Source organism: Scyliorhinus torazame, chromosome 9 (genome assembly GCF_047496885.1).
Source record: "Scyliorhinus torazame isolate Kashiwa2021f chromosome 9, sScyTor2.1, whole genome shotgun sequence".
In the NCBI taxonomy this organism is placed as follows: domain Eukaryota; kingdom Metazoa; phylum Chordata; class Chondrichthyes; order Carcharhiniformes; family Scyliorhinidae; genus Scyliorhinus; species Scyliorhinus torazame.
In genome coordinates, this window is record NC_092715.1 from 247,963,745 (window position 1) to 247,978,120 (window position 14,376).

Consider the following 14,376-nt stretch of genomic DNA (forward strand, 5'->3'; position numbering starts at 1 on the left):
GGGAGCGCATGAGAACCGGAGGGGGTTCTCCGGTCCTGCACCCCCTAACCGTTCACGAGCAGAGGGCCCTGGACCTCGCTGGGGGATCCGCCACCCGGGAGATCGCGCCATGCCAGGTCGGAGGCGCAGAAGCAAGTGAGAGAACCCTGCATGTCCTCTCCACCCCCAACCCGACATCGCCCCCCTCACACTCTGGCCACTGCACCCCCGATCCCATCCCCCCTCACACTCTGGCCACTGCACCCCAGATCCCACCCCCCTCACACTCTGGCCACTGCACCCCAGATCCCACCCCCCTCACACTCTGGCCACTGCACCCCAGATCCCATCCCCCCTCACACTGTGCACCCACCACCACCACACACCCGGGCCACCGTGTCTAACGAACCTGGAATCTTATGTTCCCCAGGGCCATCGGCCGGACCTTCAGGGACATCTCGCCCAGGAAGCAGCGCAACGCCACCCACCGCAACGGCACCCAGGGACGCACGCCAGAGGTTGGCAGTTGGTCGGACAGGAGGGCTGACCTCACAGTCTGGGACACAGGACCGGGACGCTGAGACCTCCGGGACAGACCTTAGTCAGGGGCACAGGGTGGACGGTCATGCCGAAGCCCACATCACGGCCACACACCCGCTGGATCGAACTGGAGGTCAAGACGACATGGCCCGCATGGAGCTTGCGCCGGGCCATGAGGGGGACCAGTACACACCAGACTTCCTGACGGATGATGACCTCGAGCTTGCGGCATTGCTGTCTCCCACACCATTCAGCATCACAGAGACACTCACCTCGGTTGGGTAGATAAGTGATGAGGCTCCCGGGTCACAGTCTGGTACGCACCCCACAGCCGAGCCGGTACAGCAGGTGGAGTTTGGAGCAGCCGAGGGGCTGGACGGTCGGAGGGCAGCCCAGGCCCAGCAACCAGCTGCCACCCAGACGGTTCCCGGGTTCCTGGATGTAATTGACCCACCCGGACAACCGATACGTATGGACACTCAGGGACTGAGTAACGGGATGAGAGCCACCTTCCAGGATCTGCACACGCAGCTGGAGGAGTCTATCCGCGTCCAGGAGCAGGGAGTGATGCCGCTCATCGCAGCCACCCAGGCCGACACCGCACAGGTGGCGCCCGCGGTGGAGGCAATGGGTGAAGGGGTTTTGGCCATGGGTCAGGTTCTGCAAGGCGTTGGGCTTCACACGCACACGTCATCCATGGCCCAGGAGCGGGCTGCCCTCTCACAGGTAGCCATACTGCCAGAGCCAACACGACTTTGCCGCCGCTCTCCGGGCCCTGGCTGAGTCTCACCATGCCATGGCCCGGTCCCAGCAAGCGATGGCTCAGTCCCAGCAGTCGGTTGCGGAGAGCATAGACCGCCTGGCACACGTGATGGATGGCGTTGCGCACTCACAGGGCGAGATCGCACAGACCTTGGCAGGAATGTGGCACTCCCTGGGCCCTGTCTCGGCGAACATTCGGACCGTGGTCGATACCGCTGCAGGCCTCCAGGACTGGCAGCGCCAGGTGTCGGGGGTGCGACGGGGCATGTCTCCGAGCCCATCTCCGTCCCACAGTGAGGCCCAGGGGCCACCGGGCTCCCCGAGGGAGGAGGAGGTTCTGGGGCCCGGTACACTCGGCCTCCCCCGTTCCGTCTCTGGCGCATCTGGTGGGGAGCGGGCAGGTCAGGGTGGCACCACGCCATCCAGCACGCCCGCAGAGCAGCCTGGCCCATCGAAGCCGGGCCGCCCCAGGAAACGCGTGCCGAAGGGGAGCCATGTCGAAGGGCGTGATTCACAGCAGTCCACCTCCACTCCTGCTGTACCATCTGGGAACACACCTAGACGTAGTGGTTGGGCCCGTAAGGCAAAGTCGCTAGGCACGTAAGAAGTTGGCACGGGTGCAGGGCACAGTTTAGTTGTAGGGGGTAGGGCACCTATGTTCACCACACGAATAAACGCACTGTTAAATTTGACTTGTAAGACTGTGTGCTATGTCCGGTGCCAAGGGGTTCGGGAGGGTGCCCGATTGGCGTTGTGGTATACGAGCTGTGCAAGGTCTGTTCCGGATGTGGTGACCCTTTCCCCCCCCCTGCCCCCGCCATAATTGGACACCGTTGTGCTCGGTACCCCGACGCCAGCCGCCCCACGGGCATGTGGTGAAATATCCGTCATGAAGGCTGTGACCACCGGAGTGCATGGTTCAGCTATAGCCATGAGTCAGACCTTGGCTGGCGAATCTGAGCACACAGCTCATCGCAGAGCGGGCTGTTTTCATTCAACATGGCACTGATCACAACCGCTTACCCAATCATCAATGTTGTGCAATCCCGTAGTGCCGCAGTGGTAAGGTGATGTGGAATAGTTGCCGTGAACGCGGTGCGGGGGGAAGGTGGTGGGTGCTGTGTGGTGCCTGTGTACAGGAGTGACGGTGCAAGTGGCAGTGTTCAGCGAATCCCACCCCCACAGTGCGTGAACCGTGCGGCCACCAACGCGTCGCGTGCCCGCTGCCCCCGGCGGAGCCGTCGCGCAGCCTCCTCGGCGTAACGAGCAGCCGGGCAGTGTCTGCTTCCTGCGCCCCTCCCCCACCCTGATGCGCGCCATCATCCTCATCCTCCGCATCCTCCTCTTCCCCATCCCCCTCGTTTGCGTTGGCTCCGGTGCCGTCGGGTCCTCCCTCCGGCTCCTCCACCAGGTCATCTCCCCTCCGCATGGCAATGTTGTGCAGCGCACAGCAGACCACAACCATGCGAATGACCCTGTCGGGCCGGTACTGCAGGGCCCCTCCTGATCGGTCCAGGCATCTGAAGCGCATCTTCAGCAGCCCGAAGCACCGCTCCACCACACCCCTGGTTGCTGCATGTGCCTCGTTGTATAGGCTCTCCGCGTTGGTGTGAGGCCTCCGTATTGGCGTCAGCAGCCATGACCTCAATGGATAGCCCTTGTCGCCCAGCAACCAGCCCCTCAGCCGGGGGGGGGGGGGTGGGGGCATCCATCGAACATTGCGGGGATGAACGACTGTGCCAGAATGTAGGCGTCATGCACACTCCCAGGGTACCTTGTACACACGTGCATGATCTTCATGTGGGGGTCGCACACCACCTGAACGTTCATGGAGTACGCACCCCTCCTGTTCATGAACACATCGCTGTTGTCTGCAGGCGGGCGCATGGGGACGTGCACACCATCGATGACACCCTGGCCCATCGGTATCCCGGCCACCTTGGCCAATCCACGTGCCCGTGTTTCCTGCTGTGCTCGGTCCTCGGGGAATTGAACGTACCTGTCCGCGATGGCGTACAAGGCATCGGTGACGGCCCTGATGCACCTGTGGATCGATGCCTGTGATATCCCGGAGAGGTCCCCGCTCGGCGCCTGGAAGGAACCGGTCGCATAGAGGTTTAGGGCCACCGTCACCTTGACGGAGACTGGTATCGCGTGTCCTCCTCCCATTCCACGTGGTGTGAGGTGCGTCACGAGCTGGCATATATGTGCGATCATCTCCCTGCTGAACCGTAGTCTCCTCCTGCATGTGATGTCCGGTAGGGCCTCGAACGACATTCTGTCACGGTACACCCTCGGCCTTGCTGGACGCCTGTGGCGCCCTGGCCCCACCATTAGTGGCTCCACCTGCTCCTCCTCCTGCTCCCCCCCAAGCACTTCCTCTGCATTCCTCGCCGTCTGGCGGTCAATGTTCCCCTCAGCATCCCCCTGTACATTCGGGTCCTAGGCGCCTGCGGCCTGCGTGTCGATGACGGGCCACTCCGCGGCCATCCCCTCTGCTGCAGCAGCAACCGCTGCATCTGCAGCCACTGTGGGCCATCCGACTCTACGCTGCCGGATGGCAAACTCCAGAGCTGCGGCTCCAACCACGGCAGTGAACGTCGCTGTCTGGTTGGCATACATGGTGACCTGCAGGAGGGTGGTGGGGGGGGGCAGAGAAACGACATGTTACACGGAGGTTCTTCCACACCTCGGCAGCCGGGCTGCATGGGATACCTGTGTGCCCCGGTGGCCTGGTCGCGCTGCGGATACGCAGCCAGCCTAACACCTGGTCACTGTCTGCGCCCAACAGTCACTTCACACCGTACTGCTCACCAGTGTGCCACTCGCCTGTGCCCATCAGCCACAGGCACCCTGCGGCCGTGACCTCGTCACCGTCCTGCCATATCAGGGCGGCTGACATGTGGCATCCGCGGATGGACGATACCATCCACACTTTCCCTCACCCCCCTCCCACCTGCACCCTCTCCCGCACCCCCCCACCTGCACACTCTCCCGCCCCCCCCCACCTGCACACTCTCCCGCCCCCCCCCCACCTGCACACTCTCCCTCACCCCCCTCCCACCTGCACACTCTCCCTCACCCCCCTCCCACCTGCACACTCTCCCTCACCCCCCTCCCACCTGCACACTCTCCCTCACCCCCCTCCCACCTGCACACTCTCCCGCCCCCCTCCCACCTGCACTCCGCTCCCTCACACCCCCTCCTGCCTGCACACTCTCCCTCGCCCCCTCCCACCAGAACACTCTCCCGCACCCCCCCTCCCACCTGCACACTCTCCCTCACCCCCCTCCCACCTGCACTCTCCCTCACCGCCCCCCCCACCTGCACACTCTCCCGCCCCCCCCCACCTGCACACTCTCCCTCACCCCCCCCCACCTGCACACTCTCCCTCACCCCCCCCTCCACCTGCACACTCTCCCTCCCCCCCCTCCCCCCCCCCCCCACCTGCACACTCTCCCTCACCCCCCTCCCACCTGCACACTCTCCCGCACCTCCCCCCCACCTGCACACTCTCCCGCACCCCCCCCCTTTGGCCGCAGCCTTCTCAGGGAAGCCAACCCGGTCTCCGGGCGCTGCGCTACAGTCCGCTCACCTCCTCCCTGCTCAGCGTCAGCCAGCACCACTGGCTGACAACTTTACAAAGCAGGTGTGAACGGCGACGGCGTGAACTGGGGTCACGCCGTCGGGACTTCGGCCCATCCGGGCCTGAGAATAGCAGGGGTGCCGGAGAATCGCCGTTTTGGGTGTCTCGGGCGATTCTCCGGCCTCCGAAACTCGACCGTGCCGTTCCCGCCGCTTAGGAGAATCGCGGGAGGGCGTCGGACCGGCGTCGCGGGAAATTTTGGCGGCCCAGGCGATTCTCCCAACCGGCATGGGAGTGGAGAATCGCGCCCAATAACTCTTTCCTAACACCCTTAAGAGACAAACGGCTGGATCCACCGCCCCGCCGGGTAGCACAACCGGGTTCCCTGATGACGTGAGGTGGCCCACAATGAGAAGCCGTGGGAATGGAGAATCCCGCTGCCGGCGAGGGCGCGCCGTGCAGGAAAATGGGGCGGGTAGGACGGTGAATCCTGCCCAAAAGTCTGTCTATCCCAGCCTTAAATATAATCAACGACGTGACACCCATAACCCTCTGGGGTGGAACATTCCAACGCTTCACTTTTAAGTGAAGAAATTTCTCCTAATCTCAGTCCCAAATGATTGGCTCCCTTAACTGAGAGTGTGTCCATGTTTTAACCTCACCAAAGCCCTGTACGTCGTAGGAAGACTTCATTATTCTCTATCTCTTTGTAGAAGGCATGATTGTAGATCGTAAACAGCTGAAGCCCCAGCATCGATCTATGCAGAATTACATTAGTCACAGTCTCCCAACTTGAGAATGCCCCATTTATGCCTTTTGCTTCCTGTCCACTGAGCAATCCTCTGTCCATGCTAAGATATTCCCCCCAATTCTATGAGCTATTATCTTGCCTGTTAACCTTTAAGTGCTTTTTGGAAGTTCAGGTATTACACATTCACTGATTGCCCTCTATCTACTCTATTAATTATGCACCTCAAAATTGTTAAACACAATTTCCCTTTTGTCTGATGATTTTTATGATTTTCCAAGTAGAGTTAAGATTCCTTATTTTTTCAATGTTTCTGCCATTGCCTCATTCCCCAGCACTTTCCAAACGACTGATATCAGACTAACCGGCCTGTAATTTCCAGTTTTCACTCTCACTCCTTTCTTGAATAGTGGTGTCAGGTTTGCCACCTCCCAATCTGCTGGGATTATCCCAGAATCAAGGGAATTTTGGAAAACTAACTCCAGAATAGTCACTATCTCTGCAGCTATCTCTTTGCAAACCAGAGGGCATAGTAGACCATCATCTCTTGGGGATTTGTCGTATTTTAATCTATTGTGAAGATAGACATAAGGGCCGCGATTCTCCCTTCTAGGGACTAAGTCCCAACGCTGGCAGGAAAACTGGCGCCAACCACTCCGGTGTCAACAGCTCCCGAAAGTGCGGAATTCTCTGCACATCCGGAGACTAGGTGGACGCTGGAGTGGTTGGCGCCGCTCCGGCCGGTGCGAGTTTGTGCATGCGCCGAAGGGCTGGTGTGATCTCGCGCATGCACGGAACGGACGGCGTGGTTCCGCGCATGCGCAGACCGGCCGGCGTATTTTAGCGCATGCGCGGGGGGTTCTCTTCTCCGCGCCGGTCATGGCGGAGCCCTACAGGGGCTTCCCCCCCCCCCGCGGACCGCCCTCGCATACTCACCGTCATGCGTGAGGTGAGTAATTCATGCCGGCTGGTCTGGTCAAAAATGGACGACTGCTCGGCCCATTGGGGTCCGGAGAATCGCCGGGTGGGGGGCCGACCGGCGTGGCGGGGATCCCGACCCCGCTGGAAAAATGGCTCCGGAGAATACGGCAGCCGCTGTCGGGGTGTCGTGGTGGGATTCGCGCCGCCCCCCTGGGGATTCTCCGACCCGGCGGGGGGTCGGAGAATCCCGCCCAAGATATTTTTTCAATGTTTCTGCCATTGCCTCATTCCCCATAATAATTTCTACCTGTGCTTCTAGGGTATCAATATTTATAGGTTTAGCTACTCTTTTGTACTGACTCTTACTGACTCTGCTTTTAGATTCTTGGTTCGTTTCCTCTCATTCTATTTCTTTCCCATTTAGAAACTTTTGGGGTCTTTTTCTGGTTTCTAAAACATTCCTATTCTTCAAACCTGCTACTATAGTTTGCAACAGTAGAAGCCTCTTTTTAAAAATCAAATCCCATCTTCAACTTTCTGAGCAATCAACGTATACATCTTTCTTGTTGAGTTTTGTTTTTCAGTGGAATGTATTCTGTTGATCAATTTGAATTGTTTTGTTAAGTGTTTTCCACTATTTAATCACCACTGTACCATTTAATATTTACCCAATCCCTTCATAACTATATGGGGAGGCAGTGGCATAGTAGTATTGTCACTGGACTAGTAAACTAGAGACCCAGAGTAATGCTCTGTGGGCCCAGGTTCAAATCCTTCCACTGAAGATGGTGAATTGTGAATTCAATTAAAATCTGGAATTAAAAGTCTATGATGACCATGAATCATTTGTTGATTGTTGTAAAAACCCATCTGGTTCACTCATATCGTTTAGGCTGTCCTTGCCTGGTCTGGCCTCCAGCAGCATGGTTGACTGCCTCAAAGACAATTAGGGATGGGCACTGGCACAGCCTGTGACATGCATGTCCCATGAACAAATAAAAAAAACACAATGCTCGATCTCAAAGAAGCTTCATCTCTAGTTGGTTCCACAATATATTGCTCCATGGAACTATCACAGAAACATTCTAAAAACTCATATTAGAGTTGATTCTTGCCAATTTGATTGGTCCAGTCTATATGAAGATTAAAGTTCCCCACAATTATTACAATTGCCTTAGTTACATGTTCCAATAACTTCTTGTGTGTTGCTCTTCCAAACAGCTGAACTAGGATTAGGGGGTTGATAGACTATTCTCACCAGCATTTGCTGGCTCTTGCCAATCTTATTCTCCACCCATACTGCTTCAATTTTCTAAGCCGAGATCCTTTCTCATTAATGTCCTTATGCCATACTTTAGTATCAAAGCCACCTCATCCTTCTTTGCCACTCTGTTTTTTAAATAACCAGAAGCTACATGAGGAAAAATCTTTGTTTTAATGCAGGATTTGGAATGTACTGCCCGAGTGTGTTGTGGAGGCAGATTCAATCGTGCCCCTCAATAGGGAATTGGATAATTATCTGAAAAGGTAAACAAAATGCAGGGCTACAGGGAAAAGACAGGGTAGTGGGACTAGCTAATTAGCTTTGCCATCGAGCCAGCATGAAATTGACAGCCTGAATGGCCCCCTTCTGTGTTGTAACCACTCTTAAGATTCTAATAAAGTACAACTGAAACTTAACTTGTCATATCAAGAGCAAAATCTAAAGACAGTCCATGAATCGCATAATTTTGTATTTTGAACGAATTTGGATGAATAAAGAATGTCATCTCTTTTATTGTTCCTTCATCCTTCAGTATGAAATAAAGCTCTGGACTCGTTTGTGTTTCATTCACCCGTTCTGAATAATGGAAACTGGCTGGTGGTTCAATACTGTTGCTCAATCCAGGAAGAAGCCATTGGGCCTTAACTTGTTCCCATTAAGGAGCTAAGTGGATAGGGGAGAATTGAAAGAATCTAAAACGGAAAAGACCATTTAAGAGGGCTTGTCTAATTAAATGAACAAAAAGGGAGACAGAGGCGCAGTGTGGTCTGGCAATCCAAAGATTGCCAGGCTAATGGCCTGGGGACATGGATTCAATTCCCACCCCGAAAGATGATGGAATTTAAATTCAAAATGATAAAATCTGGAATTGAAAGTCAGCCTCAGTGATGGTGACCATTAAACCATCATTGATTGCTGCAAAAGAAAAACCCATCAGGTTCACTAATGTCTTCCTCACCTGGTCTGCAACTACAGGTGAATTCCAGACCCACAGCAAGGTGGTTGACTCTTAACCACACTCTGAAATGACCCAGAAATCTATTCCGTTCGAGGGCAATTCTGGATGGGTAGTAAATGCTGACCTTGCCAGTGACACCCATATTCCTTGAAGGAATAAATTATAAAAAGCAATGTGGAATGTGAAGAAATAAGAGCTGGCTTGTAGTGGTCAGGCAAATGTGGTGGCTTTGAAATGTGCATATTTTAGTAATGGCTTTGAAGACTTATAAACTTACCAGGTGACGTGATGTGAAGTGCTAAATAAATAACAGGATTTCTAGGTGGCTAGTTTTATAAAAACTCATAATATTCATGACCTGCTTCAGTACTTAATTTAGAAATAAATAAATAAGGCAGTAGTAGAGACGGGTACAATTTTGTATTTAAAAAAGCGTTTGGACAGTTATATGGGAACGATGTATAGAGGGATATGGGCCAAATGCAGACAATTGGTACTAGCTAAGTGGTAACTAGGCAGCATGGACAAGTTGGGCCGAAGGGCCTGTATTCATGCTGTAAACCTCTATGACATGGATAAGGAATACTATAAACCTCTGCTGGTATTTTATAACTCATACAGCCATATCAGCTTAGCCAGGTATTAGCTAATGTAAATACTTATTTAAATAATCTCCAGCTATAAAATGCCCAAAAATGTTCTGTGAAATTGAATTCCTTTATTTGAAAACTGCACATTTTAAATAAAATTAATTTAGATATGTTTCTAAAGTGCAGAAACTAAAGTGCTGATTTGAAAAATGAATTCATTTGTAAAACAAAATCAAAACAAATGTTGATGATGAATAACCACCTTGCCATGACAAACTAGAGGCAAGAATGCAAGCATTAGGGCCAGGAAAATGAATGTGGATGGAGTAATAGGGGAAGTGGTGGCGAGTTAGTGACTGGACTAACACTGCAGAGACGCAGGATTTTGCTCTTGGGACCGGAATTTGAATACCACCATGTGAGATGGTGGAATTTAATGAAGTAAAAACCTGGAATTAAAAGTCTAATGATGAACGGGAAATCATTGCCGACTGTTGTAAAAATGCATCTGGTTCACTAGTCCTCTCTTCAGGGAAGGAAATCTGCCCCCCTTACCTATCAGGCCTACATGTGACTCCAGACCCACAGCAATGTGGTTGACTCTGAAATGGTGTGACCAACCATTAATTCAAAGCGAATTGGGTCGACAAATGCTAGCCTTGCATCCCATGCCGATTTAAAATATGTGGCAGGAATTTCCAGCCTCCACCCCTGCGGCTCATCACTGACCGCTGGCGGGATATTCCAGCCCCTCCGATGTTTTGAGTGTCTCACCAGTCCCGCCTTAGGGTTTGCCTTAGGCGGGTCTGGAAGATCCCACCCACTGACGCTTAACAGAAAAAAAATGGTTACATTTGGGTAAGACTCATCTTATTACCTCCAGGTGTGCCTCAGTGCCAAACTTTGTCTGACTAAGAATCCTATGAACCATCTTTTTTAAATCAGATTTTAGGCACCTGTGCTTCACACACACTGGCACAAAAGGTTTGAAACCAGTTTTCCGAATAATGTTTTTTCTAAAACTTCACTTACTAAGAAATGCATTGCCCAAGCCAATTGTTTGGCCACCTCCAACTTCCATAGGATATTCACATTATTTTTGTTTCGCTTCAGGTACGTGTCCAATGATCCAAACTTCACATACTCCTGAACCATGACATCTGCTCCCAAAAGAAAGGAGGGAGAAAGAGAAAAGATGCAAATTATAAAGCACAACTCGCTCAAAGTTCAAAGACAGGCATCCATTTTAATCATTTCTAAATTTTGAGAGATCCTCAATAGTAAAAGGAAGCATGGTGATGAGGTAATTAGTTCCAGGACAAAGCATAACTGACAGAGGATGTGGGACCAAATGCCTCTTTTCTCCCATCCCACCAACAGGGGATAACGTGCAGACTCCGCACAGACAGTGACCCAAGACGGGAATCGAACCTGGGACCTTGGCGCTGTAAACAGGGTTTCCTATTGTTCGCACCTTCTGTTGCTGGGTGACCCATGGCAGGTGAGAACGGACAGAAAATCCCACCCATAGTGTGGGGGTATTGGAGAGACTAAATGTTTAAGTCGGCGTATGGAGTGCCAATCAAGTGGGCTTTACTCTGGATGATGTTGAGCTTAAATTGGGATTGAACTTTATTTCCAGAATCCTCCATCTTAAGAAACTAGTTACATTTTTCAAATTTAATTTCCTCAGATGTAAATATTCCATTTTTGGTTGTTTTTTTTGGTGGGTAGTTTCAGTGGTTAACGCCTTTTTCAACAGTTAATGGTGACTTGACTTCATTGAACAAACATCAAGGCAGAATTTTATGGTTCCCCGTTGGTGAGTCTATATTCAGGGGAGCCATAAAATCCCTTCAACAGCCTTTCTGCTGTCCTCTCATCCGCCCTGACCTGTCCACAACTTTTCAGGGGGGGGGGGGGGGGGGGTGGCAGGCGAGGCACAGGGAGATCCACTTAAGGCTTTTCATCTCAACTTCAATTTCTAGGCTGAGTGGAGGAGGTTCAGGGGCAGGTACGTAAGTCTGACCGGTCATCCTGCTCGGGCCATAGGTGTGAAGGGTGCAGCGTCACCTCCCTTTCCACACTGGGCACATACCCCTCCAAGGTCTACTTGCGGGGCTGCATCCTCCCTCTTTCCCCTCGACAGGCCTCCCCATCACACCCCTTATCCACCTTTGGGCCTCACCTCCCCTCTCCACCGTCCCGCATTGGCCTGGTTCTGGAGTCCAGGACTTAAAATCCAGGGATTGTTTGTTGTCACATTCCTAGCCACTGTTGTCACTGGGACTATAGAGCTGCCGTCCAACCAGACCAGAAAGCGGCTGCTCGAGGTGGGCCTGGTGCCTGAGTGAGGGGCAGAAGCCCCCACCTCCAGCCAATTAATGCCCCTCAGAACATTAAACAGCTGTGGGGTTGTGATCGCAGGGATGTGTTTCCTGCCAACTCTTTGGGTGGGCGTGGCAGGAAATCCCACCATCCAAAACATCCCAAGCATCTTTTTGCCTTTGGGCGTTCCTGGTGCACATCTGTAAAAATTACGGTGAGAATGGAACGGTTAACTGAAGTTCCTAACATTCAGCAGCTGCGTCAACACCAAGTAAAATCTTCAAAAACGGTTTACTTACTCCCTTCGCCACACACACAGACTCCGTAATTCAACACCAAGTGCTTATAGGACAGTTGGCTCATCATGCTTGCTGCCTCAAAAAACGACTGAAAAAGAATGTCAGAGACAATAAAATACTTTTGTTTCATTAACAATTGCTGAGTTTAAAATTCAAGCAAATATTTCCCAGCACTTCATATATTAGAGACATGATAAACGCGCTATATCGGTTGTCGAGATTGCAATTTTCCACAATGACTTTTATTTTTGTTTAATGGCTGCTGTACAGTTATATACAGTTAGAACAGGTTATTTTACCCGAGTAATCATTACTTACTGAGCAACATTATGCCTCTCAATGAGCCACAAAGTCAGTGCCCTGCGACAGCCAAAACCTTCCTGAATTTTGAACCCTGCTGTTAGATTTACTGTTGATTTGACTGGAGAGGAATGGTGGCCAAAATAAAGAAAGGGAAAATAACTGGAAGATACTGCAATAATAGTCTCGATCATTGTATTCTGTAATGTGGTAAAGCTTACCCAGATGGGATGGAACGAGTAAGGTTAAGCAAGCAAATGCATTTTAAACCCATTCAGGAGTGTAAGTTAGTCCTTTGAAGAAGTGTCAGGGAGGGGTCAAGAGGCAGAAAAGGTTTTGTGAAATCACCGTGTGCAATTTTCTGCTGAGAGTGGAATTATAGAGAAAAAGGGCTCCTGTCCTTGTCTCCAAAGGGAGCTCAAGGCAATGGGCCCGATCGAACCAAATGGGAACTATATGCCATAGTGCCACTTACAGGACCAAGAAACACACTGCTTTCTAACGCCCATCTGGCTGGCTACAGGTCTTAGTGGGGATCGCATGCTCGAGGCCGCACTCCGCCCCGTTTTTTTGCAGGTGCTCTGCTCGCTGGAACTCCTCAGTACAGCGAGAGATCGGGACATCATTTTTAAACAACCACCCCCCCAAGCTCCAATTCAATATACTGGAGTTCCCAGGTCCACCCCCCCCCCCCCCCCACAAGCAGTGCACCCGCCTGGCCTGACCATTGCCTTGTACAAAATGCCAGCTTGGCACTGCCAGCCTGGAATACCCCTGCCACCTGGCAGTGCCAGGGTGCCACCCTGCCCAGAGGGCAAGCACTTGGGGCCTCCAATCCTCTGGGATACCCCCACAAGTGCTGTTCTGTCTGGATCCTGTTCGTGGAGACCAGAACTAAATGGCACTCGCCCGAGGTCTCCGAGGCGAAGGGGATAGATCCCAATACGTTGGTTATCTTAGGGAACTGCATTGGAGAATGAGACTAGCTGTCTCGCTCTAATATGCAGATTTGCCAAAATGTGATCCCACCCACAATGGGTGGGCTTCACATTGTGACGTCTCGCAAGATGGCGTTAGATCTCGCGAGACATAGCGAGCCGGGTAGATCCCTAGAGTGGGGTCTACCGTCATTTACTGGCCATGTTGCGCCACAACGTTTCGGGCACAGCGTGACCGGTAGATCGCGCCCATTAGCTTAAAAAAAAAAATCTGGTGTGCTAGTAAGAACATAAGAAATAGGAACCGGGCGAGGCCATTCAGTCCTCGGACCCAACTCCACCATTCAACAAGACCATGGCTAATCCACTACAAAGCCATTTTCCTGCACTATCCCTTGATGCTTGTAATATGAATCTCAGTTTTGAACACACTCAATAACTGACCCGCCAAGAGCTCTCTGAGACACAGAATTCCAAAGATTCACCACCTACTGAGTGAAGAGAATCCACTTCATTTCAGTTCTAAATGGCCTGCCCCCTATTCTGAGTCATACTCTAGATGGGAGGAGACTTTGAATGCTTTTTATGACATACTTTTCTTGAACTTCTTTCAGAAAACATAAACTCCAAGAAGGTATGAAATTATTAGACAGCAACAAAGCTGTTCTCTTTTTTTAATTCCCTTGGTCTCAAACTCAAAATGTTGTGAAGGTAGCTCTCGGTTAGCAGGATAGCACAGTCTAACGTGCAGATGCTTCCAGTGACATGACTCAATGCTGCTCTCCTCTTGAAGGAAGGGGAAGAGATCTACAAGCTAAATCATCAATCCAATCAATTGCTCCAGCAGATGACATCCCCATTGTCACAACAGCACAGCGCCATCTTTGCTAGTCTCAGTTTATGTTTTAATTCAGTCTTGGGATGTGGGTGGTGCTGGCAAAACCAATATTTCATTGTCCATCCCAGTTGTTCTTGAGAAGGTGGTGGTGGGTGTTTTTAACACTGCTGAAGTCTGCATGGTGAAGTTCTTGTTCGAGAGGGAGCTCTAGAATCTCACCCAGCAATGATGAAGGAACAGCTAACCAAATCAGGATGGTGCATGACTTGGAGTGGAACCTGGATACGATGGTCTTCCCATTCACCTGCTGCCCTTATCTTTTCTA

The 14,376-nt window shown here is 52.0% G+C and overlaps 1 protein-coding gene across 5 annotated transcripts in view; it reads right to left on the bottom strand.

The window, feature by feature from the left end:
* LOC140429806 (tyrosine-protein kinase JAK2-like) overlaps window positions 1-14,376 on the bottom strand; it is a 297,390-nt gene that overhangs the window by 24,535 nt on the left and 258,479 nt on the right. For all 5 annotated transcript variants that reach the window (XM_072517253.1, XM_072517255.1, XM_072517251.1 and 2 more), the window contains 2 exons: window positions 11,976-12,063; window positions 10,381-10,508 (listed from right to left, as the gene is read on the bottom strand). In XM_072517253.1, coding sequence (XP_072373354.1) covers window positions 10,381-10,508; window positions 11,976-12,063 — 216 coding nt within the window. The remainder of the gene's footprint in view (window positions 1-10,380; window positions 10,509-11,975; window positions 12,064-14,376) is intronic.